Here is a 21768-nt window from a genome sequence, read left to right on the forward strand (position 1 = left end):
ACCCTTATCCCGCGTTTTCCCGGCCCATAATAAGGCGAATCCCGGCTCCCGTTTTCCCCCTTCAACCCTCTGTGTGTTGGAGATCATTTCAGGCTGGCCTATGAAAAAGCTAATGCTATGTCACATTGTCCATGCGTTGTTATATGCTGTATGGCAAAATATATTTGCGACATGATGGCTCATAAATACAATTGGCAATTTCTACCCCAAAGTATAATTCTTTTTTTTTTTTTGCGTGAGTGAGATCAATGCAATAGTCAATAATATTGATTTACATATATTTATATTAAAGAAATGTCTTTACATCATTTTCACATTTATAAAAACGAGCACTCTCGCTTATTTACACTTTATCCTAATACTCATGTATAACATGAAACTTCATAATAAAACGTTTAGTTTAAAAATCGCAAAATTGCATTTTGACTCGATTCCGTACAAATTTGGGCATCTGGGCCGGGTTTCTATAAAGCAGGTTAACGCTAACCCAGAAATAAAAGGTTGTTATCCAATCAAATGTCTCGATAACCTTATTATCCGTGAATAAGCGCTAACTAGCTTCCTCCGCAGGAATCTCCAAGAGCAGATAAAGACAAAAAAAAGGATTGAGTTTCCTGTGGCAAAAAAAAAAACGGAAGTGACAAACCGGAAGCGCTGCAGTGGAAAAGGGGACCTTCTCCCCCTCTCCCCGCCCCATTCCCTCTCTACTTCTCCTTAGTCTCCCTCCTTCGCAATTTTGCCACAGGTAACCCATTCTTTCCGTCCTTTTCATTATGAGTTATAAGCGCTAACCTGCTTTCGAGAAACCGGGCCCTGGTGGTTATGCAACCACAGGTAACCCAAGCCAATGGTTTGTGCATTCCAGTGCATAAAAAGGTCTTTTCAACCAATCAGATCTGACCACATGCAAAGTTTCAGGGAATTTTATGAGAAACACTTTAACTGAATTCCTTAACTTGATATTTTCATTGCCGCATTGCTGTTGTATACATCTTATATACACAAACCTCTGGTCTGGGCTACTTATGTTATGATCCAGCTACAAGTGTGACGAGTGACGTGATAATTTTACCTAAAATAAATACAACTTTAAAAAAATTGCTTTAAATAATGTTAATAAATGTTTTTCAATCGATAAAGGCGTTTCCATGTGTGTTCAATATCAGGTCGCATAAGGGTTTGGTTCTCACTAGGAAGTAGAAGATTAAAGGACGACTACTAAGCGCGTGTAAAATGTCTCATGATTTGATAAGGATTGTAGTTCTCTAGTGTATTAAGGGTGATTACTTCCTTTGTGTCCTAGTGAAATTGGCCAGATAATCTCCACTAACAAAGAGAATCACAACGTCTCACTAATTTTTTCCAATATGAATTTGTTGCCGCGTTCCATCTAAATACCCATATATATCTGCATACTGTTCCAACACAATTCTGACTCCTCTTTCTGCGCATGCCTGCAATAGAGAAATTGAAAAAAAAGTGTATTATTAGTGTATTGCTGAATAAAGGCAAAAGACTATGGAACATCACGAGGTGGAAAATTTGTCAATACTTCTGTCCGGCGACACCTGTGGAGAAGAGTAACGGGGCGAGTAAAGGTTTAAGAGGAGCACCATCTTACGCTGCACTTTTGAGGGCCTCCGAATAGCCCCTTAAATTCGGAAGTGCTCGCAGTATAAGGCAAGTATTAGCCTGATTTGTCGCTCGTATTCGAAAAAGCACAACAAAAACTGAGTGCTCTCATGCGCGCAAGTGCTACCAAAATAATCATTTTAAAACATCATTCCCATTAGCTATTCTCTTTGCCATAAAAAAGCGCCCTCAGGGTGATCTTCAAAGCCCTTACACATACTTTGGCTTTCGTCTTGCTCTTTGTCTGCTTGGTTTTCATCGGTGGCAGATGTGACTAGTTGCCTAGCAAAGTAGATAGGAAAGCGGGCGCAAAGAGAATCCATCCCCTGACTTAACAGGCGGCGGTCTACCAGCAGCGAGCTAACTTTCCAAGTGTTTGTTTCTTTTGTCAGCTTAGAAACATCAACACCTTCGCCAGCCTGAAACTGAGATTTATTTAAATTTTAAATAGAGCATGACAAAAAGGCGGAACCGTAAACAAGGAGCGACGACCCCATGTTCGAAAATATCTTCCTGGCGCGGAAGAATGGGGAGGATGTGCAAATCCTCTATTATGATTTTGTTAAAGATGATGACCTACCTCATTCAGTCCCAGGCCTAATTTCAGTGCCGCGAGGGACGAAGCATCGGAGACTCCTCGTGAAACGAAGCAAGCGCGAAGATAAGGCACTCGGATCAGAGTTAGTTTCTGGAGAGAGTAAAAAGATAAGCGACATAGTTTGATATATCGATACTAAAGAAAATGTTCGCAAATGCGCAAATGCGAATTCTTATTCTCGAATTTAAAAAGTGTTTTTATTTTTACACAAAATAAATTTATCATAGAAGTGCGAAATTTTGTAACTATAAATAATAAATATTTTATGGCCATAAGCTTAGGAAATCTGGAGAAAGCGCCAACGAATAGGTTGCATGCGTTTGACTAGAACAGGCGGGGGGGGGGGGGGGGTTCCTAGAAAGGGGGAAGGGAGCATCATTACCTTACCGCCCGAAGGGGGGATACATCGGCCCCCTTTCTCCTACCCCTCTCCACCCCCCTGATTCGCCAATTTTAGCCTGCGTCGTATAGCAATGATCAATGATAAACAAGGGGTGTGATATTTGATCCTTATGGGCGTACCTTATTGAAATCCTCCATAATGTCTCCTGCATTTGACCCTTGAACAGAAGGGACAGAGAACAATGCGGAATTAGACTTGGCATCTAGGCGAATCTTTTCAACGCTGTCCTTTCCGTTTTCTACGAGTGGGATGGTAAACTCAATAACAGGCTCCTATAACAGAAAAAAAAATTTCGTAATTTAGGATATATTGCTGAGCTTTGGCTCCCTGGATTTGTTGTCTTTGAGGGTAATTTTATACAACGACATATTGACATATTTGGCGGCTATCAAAAACTTTTTTTCTTTTTTCTCAGAACTTTTAGCAACGCGAATCAGGCAATCATTTTTGATAGCGTTGCCAGGAAACTCTTTCAAAAATGTTTGTTTACCAAAACATAAATCAAACAAATATCTTTTTAATATGAAATCTAAGTCTGTGCACTCCCTACAGGAAATCTTTACAACACGCGACCGTCATAGACATATACCAGATGGCAAAAGACAGTGCACATATATATTCTAATGACCGCAAGTTCGTCCTTAGCCGCTCCCGGCTAAAAAGTGTTGTTTTTCATTTTTCTCGAGATGCGCCATAATTTGTTAAAGGAAGTGCTTCCATGTTTGATTAAACCACTTACCGTTGAGATGAGTGGAGCTGCATGGCTTTGAATGTAAACTAGCGAGAGGAGGGTTACCAGGATCAAATACATGTTCTACGATGGAAGTGTTGCAGTGTTAGTGGAAAAAAACCCAAAGACCCTCATGTAGATGCAAAGGTTTCTCATTTTGCTGAATTCCTATTGATAGGAGCGAAAGGACAAAATAGTTGTGTTTTTTTTTGGCTGTTTTTACTTATTTTTGCAAATAAAATGATCCCACAAACTTAATCCTAAATCAACTCGACTTCCGTGATAGACAAGACGAGGAAAAAAATGTTCAGCCTGGCTTGTCTTTCATCTGATCCGACAACTGATCCGACACGTCTTTGCCTGTTTGTGATTGCTCAAGTACTTGAATATCAAATATAACCTAAGGCGAAAATCATTTGAGCTTTACAGTTTGGCAAATTCCAAAATTCATCCGGTGTTAATTAAAAACAATTTTGTCTTAATTTGATAATGCCCCTTCTTTTAAAACAAATCCATAACCAACCAGTGCTTTCGGCTTTAAACTCACCTTGATTTCTTGAAATGCAGAAAACTTTCTGAGTTGTCTTGATTTTTTTTTTCACCTCTAAAATATAACTCCTTTTTGGATGTGATCAGTGTTGCGGTACGATTACTTCGCCCTACTATATACCTAAACGATAGCTATTTTTATCTGCCCATTATGTAATTTTCAAAGTTCCCCAGATTTAGATAACTTTGTAGGATTGCGGAACGACCATATTACATCCACGGTTTCTTCCGGCTGTGAGTTAATTGAAGCGGAAGAGTTTCTCCCTCACCTGTTTATACGTTATATGTATTGTAATCTCTGTGTCTATTTTAGTAAAAGTCTCCCCCCCCCCCCCCCCAAACCAACATAGAAACCAACTTACAAAACATCGATCAGCCCACTAATCGAAACGTTCAGCACATGTTTTTGCCTCGGTCATACATTTTTGTCTCTCTTTGTGCTTTTTCTAATTAATATTGTATCGCCCTTAGATGATGTTCAAAAAAGAAATAAATCGTATAAGCTTATGCTGTATCATTTTCACATTTTCGTTTTTTGTATGATCTGTTACAATGAGGAAGCCATGTGCCCCGAAATAGATGGCCAGTGAAATAAGTTGGCGGGAATTGGCGTAAATTGAATAAACACAACGTATAAAAACAGCCAAAAAAAAAACCATAAAATGTAAAAAAAATATAAATTCTGATGAACGCGATGAATAGTTGGAAACGCGTGCGACACACGTGCGACACACGTGCGATGAATTTTACTATTCTCAGCCATACAACTGACATACGAGACCGGAGGTTCATTTCGTAAATGGTACAGATGCTGTATACACACGCAGGGGCGCCTGTTTAGTGATGCTCTTGTAGCTAAATGTCGCAGACGTATGTAAAGGTTTTTTTTTCTAATCTCCTTGTATTTGTGTAGATGGCTGTGTGTCGCAGCGCGAACCATCACTTCCTCTGTTTGTGAGGTTGCTACATAAACAATGTGTCACTACGAATGACATCATTGATAACACTCTCTCACGAAAACTGCGGAGAGTTTACTTTCGAGCCCGAGCTATGACACTTCTCTTAGCCTGGAAAGGAATTTTTAACCTGATTTTGTTTTAGAGATTTAGGGATAAAATCGAGTCCCCATTTAAACCATTAATCCTTTCGCAATCCAGAAAAAGTTATTTTCTAACTTAAATTATTAGTTCCTTCCCTCACAGAGGTGACCCAAACATTCTTTTTAAAGGCAATGTTCATGGCTGTTATTCTTGCATTCACGGTCACCAATGCACAGGGCTATATTCATGCTACTTTCCTTTGTTCATATTCATTCTTAATAGTCTCAATTATAGTATGGTTATAAAGCCGCAAATGCTCCATGAGTGACATGGAGTTTCTTGTTTTGATTCCACGATCAAACAATAGTACCTTATTAGTAAACATGAGCTTAAAAGCTAACATTGATTGATTAAGAGGTCACTGTTTAAGTGTGTGTTGTAGTCCAGTCAATCTATGAATTTTAGGGGGTCGAAGTCAAACTAATTGCAAAAGAATTTCTGCGACCGTAGATTGATAGATCTTAGTGCCCTTACTAACATATTAAAAATTCAAAAAAATTCCTCGGGGCAAACATGCTTAAAATTAAGGGCAAAGTTTCAGCGTTTTACCACAGGGTACCCGCGTCGCGTAAAATTTTAAAAATGTTAAATAAAAATGAATTTGTTATGTTTTGAGTTTTAAAAATGCAAACACTAGTTAGTAAGAAGCGAACACTTTGTTTTTATGTATGATTTGAAAAGTCTCAGATTAAACAGCGATAGAATCAAAAATTAAAACAACAATCAAGTCGATTCCTGTGTGGCGAGGAACGCCTGGTTGATAATCGTTTAGTCACATCAAGCACTGCAAGTTTATCGGGTTTCTCTCCAAATTTGTCGATATTTTCATGCTTTTTTTGTGCTTAATTGTGGTAGCAGTTGTTATAGAGGCTGACAGGGATTTAAGGTAAGCAATCAGAAAAAAATAATGATGTTTTATTCGCTTTATGAAATCGTTTCATTCACTACACATCGCGAGTGACAATCGCACACGAGCCAATATCGAGCTCGAGTGATCTACGAGACACAAGCCAATTGTAAATAGTCTTATTTTCTAGTTTGTCTACATTTTTTAACCGTTATCAAAGCCATGATAGTTCTTTTCGAAAACTTGTTCCGTTAATTCAAACATCGAGAGTGGAATTTCTTTTAAAATTGTGTGTTTTGTTTCCAAAAGGAATCATGTAGAAGTAAAGAGGTATCCCCCACCACGCGCCGTTATGGCGTGCTGCTTTTGCAACAGGCCTATAGATGTAGTCATTGCGGTGGCACTGACGGAAAAGGGCTGCAAGACAATTAATGAGATAAGCGATTGCCTGGAAAGTAGTAATATCCATGTTACCTCTGGTCAACGTGTGCACGTCAAATGTCGCCTTGACTATACACGGAGACCAGCAGCAAACAAAAGTGTCGACGAAAACAAGAATCCGACAGTAGCAGCACGTCGATCTGGCAGCCCGATATTTAATTTAAAGGTCAACCGGCAAAGTACAATCACCGAAAACGTGGCTCGGATGTCTATCCCGTGCGAACCAGTGATTTTCAACATCGCATATTGCACATCTGCAATACCAGAGAAGATGAATGGGGAAAGATAGTCCTCAGTCGGATAGAGTTCGCGAGAGATCTGCACGCAGTGGATGCTGTTTATCATAACTCATGTAACGTGAACTTTAGAACTGGTAAACAGATTCCTAAAGGACATGACGGAGAAGGCGAAGAAAAGTACCAGAATCGAACTCTCGGCCGCCGGACTGACACCATCAAAGATGCTGCATTTCTGAAGGTAGCAAGATTTTTAGAAGATAATGACGAAGAGCAATTAACTATTTACGATCTTGTTTCCTTAATGGAAATGTATCTCGAAGACGACAATGAAGCCCCCTACAGCAACGTCCATATGAAAGCTAGATTACACCAGCATTTCGGTAATGAAATAGCCATTAATTCTATAAACAACCAAAATGTCGTTACATTTCGGGAAACAACAGCAAGTATAATCAGTGACTTCTACAAAAAACCTAAGGGCGATGATAGCGAAGTCGAAAAAGCGAAGATTATCCAAACTGCAGCAAGATTGATCAAGAGTGAGATTAAAGACCTACCCACTACAACAAGCGATTATCCCTCTAGCGATGAAATGTCCTCCGTAGAAAAAGCGTTAGAATATTTACCAGATCTTCTTTTCTTGTTCGCCATACGCGACAGTGCAAAAGTATGGAAGAAGTGCAGCCGTGCACCAGGGCACAGACATTCCCAGCTATACACCGGATAAACAAGTTCAGTACATAGCGGACAATGTGGACCATAATACGCGTACTTTAGATGGAAGCGGCACATTCCATGATATGGGTATCATTGCAGTAATCACTCCTTCCTTAATCGGCAAGAAGCTTATTCCGAAGAGAGATGTGACTTCAGACGTGGTGTTTGACGGATATGAGTCTGGGCGCTCAACCAAAGATTCTACTCACGAAAGAAGATCCAGTGTATGTGGTCCCTCTGTGGAATTTGATGGCAAGATGGTATTGAGAATTAAGAAAGACGTATTTCTCAGTAATCCAGCGAATAAACAGAGGTTCATTTATCTGCTAGGTGACAAGCTCCAACGCTCAGGATACACCGTTTTACATGCCCCTGGAGACGCAGACTTGGCAATTGTCGAAACAGCCATTCAGTCTGCCAAGACCACTACAACTGCTTTGGTCGGCGAAGATACAGACCTTTTGATTTTGCTATGTCACTACGCTGATGCGAACGATCATGATATTTTGTTTATGCCTCAGACAAAGCAAAAGTCAGGTACCATGAGAGTTTGGAACATAAAGAATACAGTTGAGGCACTTGGTCCCGACATTTGCAAAAACATCATGTTCGCGCACGCAATACTAGGTTGCGATACCACGTCTGCTCTATACGGCCTGGGAAAAGGTTTATCCCTGAAAATGTTAACCTCAGATGCGACATTGCTGGAACTGATTAGATGCAACTGTAAGACAGGATGCTCTAGTCGAAAATGCTCTTGCAAAAGGCACGACTTAGATTGTACTGCTGCTTGTGGTACTTGCCGTAGACAAAGCTGTGACAATTCCGCCCCACCTGACCTAAGCGAAAGTGATTGATTCATATATATCTCGCTCAGCATTATGCTCCTGCCTCAATGGCATTGTCGGAGCTGTCTACCACAGCCTTCGTGTGTATCAACAAGTACAGCAGTGGAGAGGTCTTGCACTTCCACCAGAAGACTGCGGGTTGAAGGAAATGGACGGAAAGCTCCCACCGCAAAGAACTCTAGTCGAAAATGGTCTTTTGCAAAACGTGGACAAAGCTGTGACCATTCCGCCCCGCCTGACCTAACCAAAAGTGATTGATTCATATATATCTCATCTCGCTCAGCATTATGCTCCTGCCTCAATGGCATTGTCGGAGCTGTCTACCACAGCCTTCGTGTGTATCAACAAGTACAGCAGTGGAGAGGTCTTGCACTTCCACCAGAAGACTGCGGGTTGAAGGAAATGGACGGAAAGCTCCCACCGCAAAGAACTCTAGTCGAAAATGGTCTTTTGCAAAACGTGGACAAAGCTGTGACCATTCCGCCCCGCCTGACCTAACCAAAAGTGATTGATTCATATATATCTCGCTCAGCATTATGCTCCTGCCTCAATGGCATTGTCGGAGCCGTAAAGATTATATCAAAACACCGAGACAAACGATCTTTTCAAACGCTCCGTTTCAGATAATTAAAGAAATTTGTATGCGGATTTGATAACTTTTTTTGAGGTTAATAGTCAATTGAGCCACAAACATTTCCCATATAGTACCAAATACAACGGAAGTTAATACAATTCTACTTTGGGTTTCATTCAAATACTTTTCTGATTACTTCCTTGTTTTTACGACGCGGGCACCCTGTGGTTAGCTATAATTTAGTCTCTTGAGTAGAAAACATCCCGAGAAGGCCAAAACACGCTTAGAAATTAATCAAATCGTATTTTTGTTTTGATGAAAATGATTTTCTATCATCCCCTTTTGATATTTATTGTTTAATACACTAATGCTTATGTATTACGACATGGGTACCCTGTGGAAAATAACTGTCAACTTTGAACTTAATTTTAAGCATGTTCGCCTAGAGGAATTTTTTGGAATTTTCAGTGTGTTAGTTAGGTCACTAACATCTATCGATCTGCAGTGAGAAAAACTCTTTTGCAATTAGTTTGACTTAAAACCATAGATTGACTGGACAACCATTTGACGGATGACAGTCCCAAGTGTTATTCTCACGCATAGCAGAGCAGTAGCAGTCCACATAAGATAGTGGGGGGGGGGGGGGGGGGCAATACAGAAACATTAAGAAAATGTTGGGAGGGGCAAAGCCATGCCCCTACTGGTTATTTCCTTATAATTTTTGATTAGATTAGGGGAGGTCACATGCTCCCAGTGCCCCCCCCCCCCCCCCCTGTAAGGCATGACCGAAAAAACACGAACAAAGAAGAAATAGAAGAACTGCCATCTTTAGACACGGCCCAATATGATGGATGGAGGTGGTCCTACCCTCATTCCTAAAGAAAGTCTTTACTTACTTACTTACTTAAATACTTACCTACCTACCTACCTACCTACCTACTGACTGACTGACTGACTGACTGACTGACTGACTGACTGACCGACCGACCGACCGACTGACCGACCGACTGACCGACCGACCGACCGACCGACCGACTGACTGACTGACTGACTGACTGACTGACTACGTTTGTGGAATGGAGGTGATGGCTGGAGGTTATGGGTGGGGGTGGTGGGTGGAGGTGATTGTTGGAGGTGATTTTTGGAGGTGATGGGCGGGGGTGGTGGGTGGAGGTGATTGTTGGAGGTGATTTTTGGAGGTGATGGGCGGGGGTGGTGGATGGAGGTGATGGGCGGGGGTGGTGGATGGAGGTGATGGGTGGGGGTGGTGGATGGAGGTGATGGGCGGGGGTGATTGTTGGAGTTGATCGGTGGAGGTGATGTATTTAAGGAAAATATCATTTTTATAAAGGTCCAAGCTAAAGGGAATCAATTTTATAAGTCGTATTGAATATTTTTTGGCACAGTTTATGGCATGACATAGTGTAAAGAACAGATTTCTTTGGTAAAAAGCACACTGTTTTCTGCTTTAGCCTCGTGAAAGTACTTGTCGATGCGAGCATATACTGTACATAACATGCATCCGTGCCCCGTACGTCGACTGCACACTTAGTACTACTTAGGAAATAATCCTCACAAAAATGTCATCATATCACATGGCACAAAGTCAAGAAAAAAAAATAGGATAACTTAAACTGGTTTTACAGCGCATTGTTTATCGTGCTTTTTTTGTTTTCTTTCGACAATTTTGCATTCTGCGCATGCCTGGAATAAAGTCCATGTTGTGGTGGACATCCGGCCAATGTCATCGGGTCTAATATCGCTTGACCCCTAATTCAAACAAGCCAAGGTTGTCTGAATATCCAGGATTTTGCTGAGATTTTTTTTAAAAGAGGTATAGCCAAAGCGTGATACACATCAGGCAGTGATGACACCTTGAAGTCTAGCAAATAAGATTCCTGCCGCTTAAGCCATCGAAAACAGATAAAAGTATCTCTTTTTCCGTCTAGAGCAGTAAACAACAAACGTTGGTGTCGTCGATCTTTCGATTTCTTTGCAGAATGTAGCGACAATCAATTTGCACGAGCGTAGCTATGCTACCGAGAACCTTAATCAAACGTAAGAAAATATAAACAATAGACTTGTATGCTCCTGCATAAGATTATTAGTCCATTAAGTATCAGCATACATGTATGCCCCTCAATAAAAATTATTATGCCTAGCGGCACCATTGGTTTGCCTTGTTTGCCTTTCATACCGCCTTCATCTTTCGCTTTCATTTTAACACAGACCCCACAGACTAAGCCCGAATACACTCTTCAGTTGAGGCTGGGCCGTTCTTATTTTTGGGAAATTTTAAGGCTGATAATGTGTTCTTAACGATGTTCTTCAATTTTATTGTATATAAAGAATATAATACCCGATTAATTATTAGGAAGACAATTGTGATATTGTCTTCCTAATAAAAAATGTGATATTTATATCATGTATACACGGCTTATAGCTGAAACAAGAAGCAGTTATAAATCACTACTTCTGATGCTGAATCATAATGATTGAGGCTATAAGGCAGAAAATGATTCAGTGTAAGCTTTTGCGTTTGTTTGTCTTTACGGTCATTTTCATTATAAATCTCTCTTGCGCGGCGCACAATAACTCCCACACAGCAGTTGGTCACATGATGTATATCCGCTTATGATCACATGTTGTGGGGATGATCTTTGATCTTTTCCCACTTCCTCTCCCCTACCCAAGGGAGCATCCCCCACAGGTAAACAAGGCGTCACGTGACAACCTGATTTACTGGTTTTTCATGGCGATTTGTAAAAACCGGTTTTTTGTGGCCATAAAACCTTTTGCTATGTTGTTTGTCAGCGATATATCGTCGCCGTCTAGAAGCCGAGTACAAATGATCAGTGTATTGTTGCTGACTGCACAAAATTAATCATTTTCATTTTTACGAAAAAAAGGTATGCACCTATTTTTGCTGACAGTAATTCACTTTTTTGTATAGTTTTGCACTAAATATGTTTTATTTTTCAGAACAGAAGAATGCAGCCAAGGAAAAAGAAACCACGACTTTCTATACTTCAACGCGTCTTTTTCAGTTTAGGACACATTTTCAACGACTTTGTTTTAGCAATTTATAGTTCGTATCTTTTGATATACCAAACAAAAGTCCTGGGACTTTCAAGCGTTGTTGTCGGTTTGGTATGGCTCATTCCAAATGCAGTGGACGCGTTCCTAGCTCTTCTAGTTGGTTATATTTGCGATAACTTTGTAGTCCCTGGTCTCTCAAAGTGTTACGGTCGCCGCAAATCATGGCATCTCCTTGGTTGTATACTCCTTGGCATTTCGTTCCCTTTTCTACTAATGCCTTGCCTGTTTAACACATCGTCGGGCTATTGGGTCGAAGCTGTGTACTATATAATTATCACTGAAATAAGCTACCTGGGATACTGTTTTACGCATGCGAACCAACTAGCTATGATACCCGACATAGCAAAGAGACCGAGCGAGATGGTGGAATTGGGGGCTATAAGGTAAGATCTTTTTGCCTTATATGTCTGTCAGCAAAGTTCGTGACCCCAAAAAAATACAATCACAAGCAATCACAAGCAAAAATACTTTGAGTAAGCAAAATTTCTAAGAATGCTCGAAATCATATGGTTAATTAATTGCAAGTTGTACCAATGAAGGACTTGGAAGGATACCGTGTAGTTTGACGGGTTTTCTAAGGGTTTTCCATCAACGATTCGAGGCATAATATTTGGCAAATGACAATAAGATCTGAAGTACAGTAGGTAATACTAATAGGGCAATGGTGGATCATTTAAACAAGATGATTAAAGTAATTAGACGCGTGCACAAATCTAGTCTCAACGTATTCTAAAACAACATCTTTGCCGGCACGGAAATCTATTTAGACCACCAAAACCAGTTTAGCTAGTCACGTAGTTATCACCGACAAAAAGGTTTCATTATTCGAATAACATTGAACTGTACAGAGCGATGGCATACAAATGACCATAAATATCGAGTCCTACAAAACACAGCACTGAAATAGCACGGTCTATATTTTATTCCGGTAAAAATCTGAAGTTTATTTGATTGGCCATAGCGTGTAATGTCGTAAATCTAGTAAAACAGATGTTATATCTTGAGGTGAGCTCGGGCCCTGCTCACATTCTATTGGAATGACTCATAGATAAAGGGTCATACTGTGGGGGGTGGGGTCAGGAGAGGTTGCGCGGTAAGAGAGCCATTGCAAGCTACAGACGTATTTTTTACTCCATTATCTATTTCTCATGCGTACTTACGGTACGTAAATGTGGTTTATTATGGCCAACTTCATCTGTTTTAAAAACGAACATTTTTTTATACTTGTGCAAATGTTCTTCGTCTACAACAAAAGGCTTACTCGCTCTACAGTCGAGAACCAGTCTGGCGAACCGCAATGATTGCGCAGTATACAAGTTAATGAATGATCGTCTTCTTTTACAGCTCATCTGTGACATTTGCGAGCGGTATTTTCGTGTACGCGATAGTGTGGGCTCTGCTGGATGGCGACTCGAGTGGGTCATTCTCGGACCAACAGACAGTCTTTACAGTGAGTGTACCCTTATAGATAAGGGTTGGCGGACTGGGGGACTGGGGGAAGGTTTGAATGGCATGATCTCCACAAGAAAACGGGCCAGAAAACGGGATTTGGGAATGGAAACGGGATTGGAATTTGTGGTCCAGAGACCCCCATCGCGTTCACGCCCTTTTTAAGGACCATGCAGTCACATTCTCATTAATCTCGTGTTTCATTTTGATTTCAGCATCTCACCATCATTGTGGTATCCCTTGGTGCGTTTTTCACTTTCGTATTCCACGCCGGCACTCATGAGCCCAGACGCACGACTTGTAAAGGTAAAACTCAGAGACTGGGTCAAGAGATGGATTAGTAGTGGGAGTGGGGGGGTGGGGGGGGGGTAAAGATCGACCCGACATTTTGATCAATGGCTGCTCATTAATGGCGATTTTATCTGGCGTGTACCAAGGATTTGCAGATGGGGGGGGCAGTCATAGGTATCATATAAGCATAGTATTTGAAGGTTCCCAAATAAGGAATGACCCCTGTGCAACCTGCGCACCCCCCTGTACACGCCTGTTTATAGTCTTTTCCGTTCATGGCACGCTGTGGCGTCAACCGTGCTTTATTAGAAGAGACACTCTCAAAACTGAAATTCATTTCTACAATAACCTTTCAAATATATTTTTTTTCTCCAGAGTCCAAACAAAAAGATGACTTGGTGGGGTTTTCTGAATGTGACTATCATGAAAAACCTTTGCCATATACATTACCCTCCACGCATGCGCTAAACATCAATGACGTCATCCAGGGGACAAAAGACACCGCCCTCGTGAATCCCACATTCGTCGCAGACATCGGTGACATCCAGGCAGAGATCTGTGAAAAGCGCCTAGACTTGGAAACGGAGGAACGGGACAAGGAACGAGCCGTTCAACGGAATGTCATAGAAACCATTGACAAGTTAGAAGCTGCAGACACTATCAGCAGCTGCTCGAGCGGGTTTGAAGAGTTTGAACTCTCGTCCCACGAGGATAACCCAAGTGATGGGAATTTTTCAGCGATAAAATCCGAGAATCACCAGCACAGGGATACCAAACTACCACATAGCCACGCCCCTCAAAATGAGGGTCCACTTTATCTTTCGGATTCGACTAAGGATCCAAAAATGGGATACACGGGTAGTGATGCGTATAATAGCTGCCTCGAGCTTCCTCGAAATACATCAGTTCTTTCCCTGTGTGAGGATCTACCATACACTAACGTATCAACAAGTCATATTCACGGCTCGAGCGCCGAAGGCTCGAGGGACACAGAATCTGTAGACATGTACATGCCGGAGACATATCTCGACGGAGTTGCGCACCACTCGAGTCTGTTCCTTAGGTCACGCCCAGGTTCAAGAGCAAGTAGGGTGACACCCTTGTCAACTCCACGCCTATCCCGACATACAAGGGCTCACAATCTTCCGTTAGGCAGTAACTTCTCGTTATCTAGAAGAGCTAGCCACGGGCCTAGCCCATTAGCGTCCACTGTGCTCTCACTACCTGGGACTCAAGATTACTTGACGAAAAAGCTAACAGACATTAGAGAAGTTGTAAACGTACTAAAAGCAGAGACGAACGCTTCGGATTTTGTGATTATTGAGAGATCAAGACCGATCGAGCGCGATGGAGGATCATGGAGGCGATTATTCACTAATCCCATGTTTTACAAGGTTAGTTTAGTGTAGTCAGCTTGTTAAATTCCAGTCAATTTCTTTAAAAGGTGAAGGGGGCTTTGGGTTTGCACGCACCTGAGATTTCAAAGACCAACTATGGCTTCCGTTAGTATATTGGCATTTTTTTTAGCGGAAAGCTGATAGTATCTTATATCTTTTTTTTCAGATTGGGTTCGCTTACATGTGTACACGAATGGCCCAAAATGTGACAAACGCATATTTCCCAATTTTCCTCACAGACCATTTGAAGTTTGGAAAGGTATGATATACCATAAAATAATTACTTTTTGGTAAGATAGACTTAACTCTATAGCCTCTTTCACTTGCCTTCAAATGGGCTACAATCTAAGTCTCCCGGTGGACCATGTAAGGAGTTAAAACTCTTTGATTCTTTATAATTATCAAGCAGCTGACCAATTGAACCAGAGTATCCGTATGGAGATTTTGTAGGTTTATTTTCTGTTTCCCCTCAAATTGTGGATTGTTGATTAAACAGTGACATACGGAAAACTCTTGACGAATCCCCTTTCAACAGAATGCTTCACTCATATCATTCTATTTCAGCAAGCGATAGCCTACTTTCCTTTGGTCACTCTGATCAGTGGCGTGTTCGCAAGTGTTGCTACTAAGACTTTAAACAGAATTCTTGGAAATAAGGTAAAACAATTGCATCCTTGTCTCTCACTGGTCACTCTGTTTAGTGGCGTGTTCTTGCAAGTGTTGCCACTAAGATTTTAAACAGAATTCTTGGAAATAAGGTAAAACATTAGCATCCATGTCTCTCACTTGAACAACCGGCTAATCCTTTTAGTTTAGTTTTGTTTGGACAAGACAAACAGGAGTGCTTTTCAAAGTTCAATAGTGCGATTAAAAAATACTGGTACCTATAAAATACTTAAAAACTTTGTACCTATAATTCCGAAACGAAGAAACTACTGCACCACATAATTGATTTTAAATAACACAAGCTAGAAAGCGATTGTATTGATCGATTTAGCTGTTGATTGTCGACGAGAGTTCTCTATTGGAAACCACGGTAATTCCTCAACAATTACTAATTGCTGCAACATAAAAACTCTCTATATAGCTTTTGCTGACAAAATTGTCTTGTCATTACAGTGGACGTTTTGTGTGGGTGCGCTAGTGGTCATGGGATCGTCCTTGTGGTTCTACTCTCTGACGAAGGAGACTAGATCGGCGACTTACGCGCCTGCGATCATGTCGGGCTGCGGTACATCCATCATGTTCGTAACCACACTAGCGCTGGCTGCTGAGCTGGTGGATCAAGACAGAGTAAGTAAAAAAACAGTTTGTTATGTCATAAATCAATCAATATCAATCAATGGCTGTCGTTCTTCTGAATGTTCTTAAAGAGCCTGAGGCGAGTGTGCGGGAAATCTGTGATATTCTAAAAGGTTAGGGATTAGGCTCCATTTCCAAGATGGCTGCCAGAAAAATTATTGTAAGACACGAATTCCTGCAAGTTTACGTGGAAATTATCGACTTATAAAGTTCTAGAGCGATAAAAAAGCGAAAAAATGATTGAAGCGGACTCCCAAATGTGGTATGTAACGCCTAAGGAAATGACCGAATAATTTCAACATAGCAAATAGCCAGCCCTTTTATTAGAAAGTGTAGGGATAGTCACATATACTCATAGCGGCATTTACTTGAATAAGCGCCGCCTCCCGCATGACCACGCCCGCTACTGATCGCGCAAAGACGCCACAACGTACCTAATTCGCCGCACAAATATTGGAACTACTATAAGAGATCTTGTAGACGGACATTGAACAACCTCTTGCTTTTTTTGTACACCAAATGTAATTGGTAAAAACGCCAAGGCGGTTATTCAAGTAAATACACAACGATCGAGGTTAAATTGTTATTAAAATCCAAAGCATGACGACTGAGGAGAGATACAAGGGCACTAGGAACAGGGTTTGACAGACTAACCACGGAATTATCTTAAAAATCCGCAGAATGTGCTCAGTTTGGTCATACAAAACGAACGGTCATGCGAAACGTCGTCATTATTTACTTAGAACTAAAAAACCTGGTCGGTATCAATTTGAAGCATGGCCGACTTTGCTCCTAGATCCCTTGGTAATGAGAAGCAACACCGAGGTCGACGGGAAGATCGGGAACGGAAATCCGTTAACATTCCATAGAAGATTTGGAAGATGCATAAGACGCGACGGTTCTCTAGAAAATACAAACTGGTTGCAATAATGACTAAACCGGGAAAAACCAGTAAAGGCCAGCCCTGGGAGATACAGGGAACATATCTTAGACCTCTCCTGGGAAAGGAATTTTCCTCTAGGCGTAGCGTAGCGCGCGTGATATTCATTGCGGTTTAGCAAGATCACATACCATGAACAAACACGCACTAGAGCAGATTAATATGCCTGACTAGCTTGTTTAAGTTATTATTAGAGTTAAACCTGGTGAGAAATAACTTGGTTTATTTCCAATATACGCGAAATCCTCTTAATTTACTAATGAGATATAAGGTTATATAAGAAGGGTATATAAGGAGCAGTAATAGCTCGTCAAACTCACCTAAAACCTGTTTCAGTTCACGCAAGCTAGCGTCTGTATGCCAAGGCTCCCGAGTATATGTTTAATGATGCTGTATTGTCTTGTAGAGCTCTGGAGCGTTTGTCATGGCCTCAATGAGTTTTCTCTCCAAAATTGTACTAGGAACGCTTTTCTTCTTTCTGCAAGAATTAGCCCCTAAAAGTTCTGGGTAAGAATAAAACAAAATTTCAGTGTTTTAATTGAAATCTTTTTGGTGACCTACAAAATGATCTTTACGATAATAGGATTTGTCATACGAATCAGAAGTCAAGGTCTTTGTTCAACAACTGGACTAATGATAACGTTAAAGCATAATTCAAACAACAAAATATTTTTCTTCAAAAAAACCCCTACCTGGTTGATTTTTTGGTGTTCAAAAAGAAACCTTTTTTACCCAACCGTTTATAGATAAGAACTGTTTTGTCTAGAGTCCATTGCATTATCTTGATTTCTGATGACGGGTCGATAGCATTTTCTTATCAGTTTTTACGTTTTCTCGTGTGCTGTGTATGAGTGTAAATGGTGGTAAACCACCCTATATGATGGCATAATACCTATATATTTGCGCTTCTAACTAGTTTTTTTCCAATCTTAGGAATGCCGAGCATATTGCATGCATGCATCTGGCTGTCTACCAATTCCCATCTATTTGGCTGTGATTTGGCTCTAATAACGTTTTTTTTTTTCTAGTGCTACAGAATGTGCTGAGTGCCTGAGATACGTTCATTACGTTTTCTCTCTCACTCCGGGCGTTTCCGCTTTCCTCGGACTCGTCGGATTCTTCATCTTCATCCCTGCCACCGTCAAATGCCGAACGATAAGTAAGTCGTGCACGTGCGTGTAAAAATATTCCAGCTTTGGATCATGAGCAGCAATCAATGTGAATGCCAAACATTCAGATGACGACAACAGATGACGACACAACATTGGTAGCGTAGCTACCATTACGTGACAAACTTCGAGTCATGCAACCTCCAGTTACATGCACTGAGGAAGTCATTCACTTCCAGTCACGCAACGACGAATCGTTTTACATATTTCTAGTCACGCAACCAGCAAATATGTCACAAACTACCAGTCAAGGAACTAACAAAAGTGTCGCATACTACAAATCGTAGTCCGCCGTTGTTGTATCTATTTTTGGGCACCTCGTTATACCAACGGCAATGTTAAATCACATAGAATGTCACATGCTAGCAGTCACGCAATCGCTGACGGTGTCACAGTGTTCAATCATATGTTATGTCACATGATACTGTCACGCAATCAGTGAGGTTTTCACGGAACCCTCACATATCTTTGCGTGTTTTCATCAGCTCATACAGTGGATGCCGAGACGCAGACAGATGCCTCCATATTCGCGCATGCGTACCCGCCCGCCCATGAGTCCCGGATGTGCGAGCACGAGTTGACTACCATCGCCGAGGTATGCGACACTTCCAAGGAGAAGACGCGGGAAAGAGAGGAGATGTTCCGCGGAAATGCCGTGGAAACAAGCACTAGATCCGGGGACGCAGAAACTATTGAGTCGCTTGATAGTATAGACACTCGGTTCTGAGACAAGCAAATGACACTAGATCTGATGACGCAAAAATCAATGAATACCTCGACAGTATAGAATCTCAGTTCTGAGACTAGTTTATTATCTTTACCAGTAAAGGAACTATCATCCAGCGTGCAAGACTAGGTCTTAAAGGGGCTACGTAACGAGTTTAGTGGGCCACGATTGACTTTTCGCCATTAGTGCAGAGACGGAAGCTAGCCTCTAGAATCAAGGTTATGGTTCTCTGGATGACCCGATTTGTAAGAACCAATAAGTTTAGCTACCCTGCTAGCAGAGCTTTTCTTTTTCTTTATTTTTTTTAGTGCCTTACATCCGATTCGCGTCTCCGGGTTACGTGTTGTCCGCAAACTACGCTTGCGCAACTGATGATGTAAGAGGTTTATGACAGGGAGGATAGAAAACAAGTTTTTCCCAAGAAAACATTGATGCCAATCTCTAGTTCTCTTTTTCACGGAAAGGCACTGTTCCACCACTTTCTTTTTAAATTAACAAAATGTCGATAAAACAGGTCAATCAAAATACGTTTAGGTCGAAGTGTCAATCAAATTGCAGTTCGTTGGTGTTAGCCAGGACACTCTGATCAAATGTTATTGCCTGAAATGACATGCAGCTTGATTATTTATGTTTGTTAGCCCCTATCGAGGCTAATGTAATAAGAGTTAAGTATCGAGTGAATTATGTTGGAAACAACTCTAAAAAGTGCTAGAAAATTAGTTGTTATTATTATTTGTAGAAAAATAGTGATATTATTTGTTATTTTCGTACGATATTGCATTTTATTTATTTCCATGTGCATTACAAAGGTGTTGGAAGATGGTCAAGTACGGTAATTGTTTAGCTTAAATGAGTAATAAAGTCTAATGTTTAACGGAACTGTTTATTATTTGACGGACAGGTTTTGCTAGGGACTGCAAGGGTGGACTCAAACGTAGGGAAGGTTACCCGCTGGCTTTTTACCTCCCCGCGCCCCCCCTCCTCCCCCACTCTCTTCCTTTTTATAGACTCAATGTACTGAGCAATCCTAATCTTCGACATGAACCCCTATGTAAAAAACCTGAAGAGTAATAATTTCTAAGCAGGTTTTACGTAAAACAAAACTCACCAGGTTGGCAAGTTTTTCAACAGGGCGGTGGAATTTCGGACAAGGCAGTCTTTTTTTTTATTATTTCTATTTACCACTGACCACCAGATCAGAGTGGAAATGTACCAACCAGGGAGGTCTAAAACTAAGCAGGTGTCCTCGCCAAGTGGAGTTTTACCACAGGCAGCCCAAGGCTACTGTCAGTGGTTTATAAAGGAATGTATGGGGGGAATGTGTATGTTAGCGAAAAACTTTATCGTGAAAAATTCCTTACTCTATTTTATTGATATACAGTAAGAAAAACAATTCGTAGCGGGCTTTTATAAAGGAATGTATGGGGGAATGTGTATGTTAGCGAAAAACTTACTTTATCGTGAAAAATTCCTTACTCTATTTTATTTATATACAATAAGAAAAACAATTCGTAGCGGGCTTTTATAAAGGAATGTATGGGGGAATGTGTATGTTAGCGAAAAACATACTTTATCATGAAAAATTCCTCACTCTATTTTATTTATATACAGTAAGAAAAACAATTCGTAGCGGGCTTCAAACTCGCTCTACTGACATTCTATAAAAATTGAAAGAAAGAAAGACTCAAACACAATATTACATGGTCTAAAGTTTTATTTTTCACGATAAAGTATTTTTTCGCTAACATATAAACTCCCCCATACATTCCTTTATAAACCACTGACAGTAGCCTTGGGCTGCCTGTGGTTTTAGCAGGAAGGGAGGTGTTTATAAAACATCTGCTAAGGTACCAGCTAATGTTGTGTAAACAAACAAGATCATGTATATCATTGCAATTCAATTCAATATCAAGATGTTAGCTTTACTTGCTTTAATTGTTTACCTTCCATAAAATATTTTGCATCCGCCAATCATATCAAACATATTCCCCAAGGATAGTGTCCTTCGTTTGCATTGCCTTATATGGTCATTGATGCCCATATTTAGAAGAGCTAAAGTTTTCCCGCTCCCTGATCTCCAGAAAATATGGTGAAAAATGCTGATTCCCGTCAATTTGAGACTCGTGGCAAGAATTTGTCCAAAAAAACCTGACAGCTTGGTTAAATTTTCATCTCACTAATCTTGAAAAGCCCTTAGACCCAGGCCTCCCAGAGATTGACCGAGCGGGTTTGAAGGTCACCCAAATATTAATATGGGTAGTGGTTCAGGACTGACCATGAATTTCATATAATATTTTCTCAGTCCACCATAAACTGGTAGTCGACAAATTTGTGTAGTCGACCCAAATGTGTGTTTGGGTAACTTGATTGATTCTATAACTTTTTAAATAACTTTTTTTATTTTTTAGGTAATATATCGCTCTTTTTTTTATTCCTACGATAACCTACATTATTTTCACCGCATATCAAGAAAATTCAGCCAAAATTGTCGTTTTTGCCAAACGCGGTCATGATATAAGGAAAGTAATATATTCCTTAGTTGGAAAAGCTGCATGATTTTTGTCATTTTTAAGGTTGTCGTATCGCAGGGGCTTCGTAAACTTTATGACCAGTGCGGAACATTACCATTTTGGGTTATATTTGATAAACAATCTGATTAACCAATCAGAGATGAGTATTACTATGCCCAGTCTCACGCGGACACGCCTCAACTCTG

At 40.7% G+C, this 21768-nt stretch overlaps 2 protein-coding genes across 3 annotated transcripts; one reads left to right on the top strand and one right to left on the bottom strand.

Annotated features, from left to right (window-relative positions):
- Positions 1–266: 266 nt before the first annotated feature.
- LOC116604581 lies at positions 267–4181 on the bottom strand. 2 transcript variants are annotated; one of them, XM_048733404.1, is made up of 7 exons: positions 3911–4047; positions 3373–3447; positions 2753–2905; positions 2213–2320; positions 1853–2057; positions 1399–1454; positions 267–1072 (listed from the first exon to the last, which is right to left on the bottom strand). In XM_048733404.1, exons 2-7 carry the CDS (start codon positions 3442–3444, stop codon positions 1040–1042), a joined length of 627 nt encoding a protein of 208 aa, XP_048589361.1. In that variant the 5' UTR covers positions 3445–3447; positions 3911–4047; the 3' UTR covers positions 267–1039. The 2 variants fall into 2 exon arrangements, with proteins under 2 accessions (XP_048589361.1, XP_032223029.1); XM_032367138.2 differs by having other exon boundaries at positions 267–1454; positions 3911–4181.
- Positions 4182–11447: 7266 nt separating this feature from the next.
- LOC5521963 (major facilitator superfamily domain-containing protein 12) lies at positions 11448–19931 on the top strand. The gene is made up of 11 exons (XM_048733517.1): positions 11448–11587; positions 11661–12160; positions 13122–13227; positions 13442–13532; positions 13893–14911; positions 15081–15173; positions 15479–15571; positions 16034–16207; positions 17563–17663; positions 18185–18315; positions 18811–19931. The coding sequence occupies exons 2-11, from the start codon at positions 11670–11672 to the stop codon at positions 19050–19052; spliced, it is 2541 nt and encodes an 846-aa protein (XP_048589474.1). The 5' UTR covers positions 11448–11587; positions 11661–11669; the 3' UTR covers positions 19053–19931.
- The last annotated feature ends 1837 nt before the right edge of the window (positions 19932–21768 follow it).

Source organism: Nematostella vectensis, chromosome 10, assembly GCF_932526225.1.
Source record: "Nematostella vectensis chromosome 10, jaNemVect1.1, whole genome shotgun sequence".
NCBI classification, from domain to species: Eukaryota; Metazoa; Cnidaria; class Anthozoa; order Actiniaria; family Edwardsiidae; genus Nematostella; species Nematostella vectensis.

Coding starts and splice junctions, on each gene's coding strand:
- LOC116604581 (XM_032367138.2), bottom strand. CDS start 3,444: ATGTATTTGATCCTGGTAACCCTCCTCTCGCTAGTTTACATTCAAAGC. Junction 2,321..2,752: donor TTATGGAGGATTTCAATAAG/GTACGCCCATAA, acceptor TACTCTCTCCAG/AAACTAACTCTGATCCGAGT. Junction 1,455..1,852: donor AGAGCAAGACGAAAGCCAAA/GTATGTGTAAGG, acceptor TCTCTATTGCAG/GCATGCGCAGAAAGAGGAGT.
- LOC5521963 (XM_048733517.1), top strand. CDS start 11,670: ATGCAGCCAAGGAAAAAGAAACCACGACTTTCTATACTTCAACGCGTC. Junction 14,912..15,080: donor CTAATCCCATGTTTTACAAG/GTTAGTTTAGTG, acceptor CTTTTTTTTCAG/ATTGGGTTCGCTTACATGTG. Junction 17,664..18,184: donor TTAGCCCCTAAAAGTTCTGG/GTAAGAATAAAA, acceptor TTTTTTTTCTAG/TGCTACAGAATGTGCTGAGT.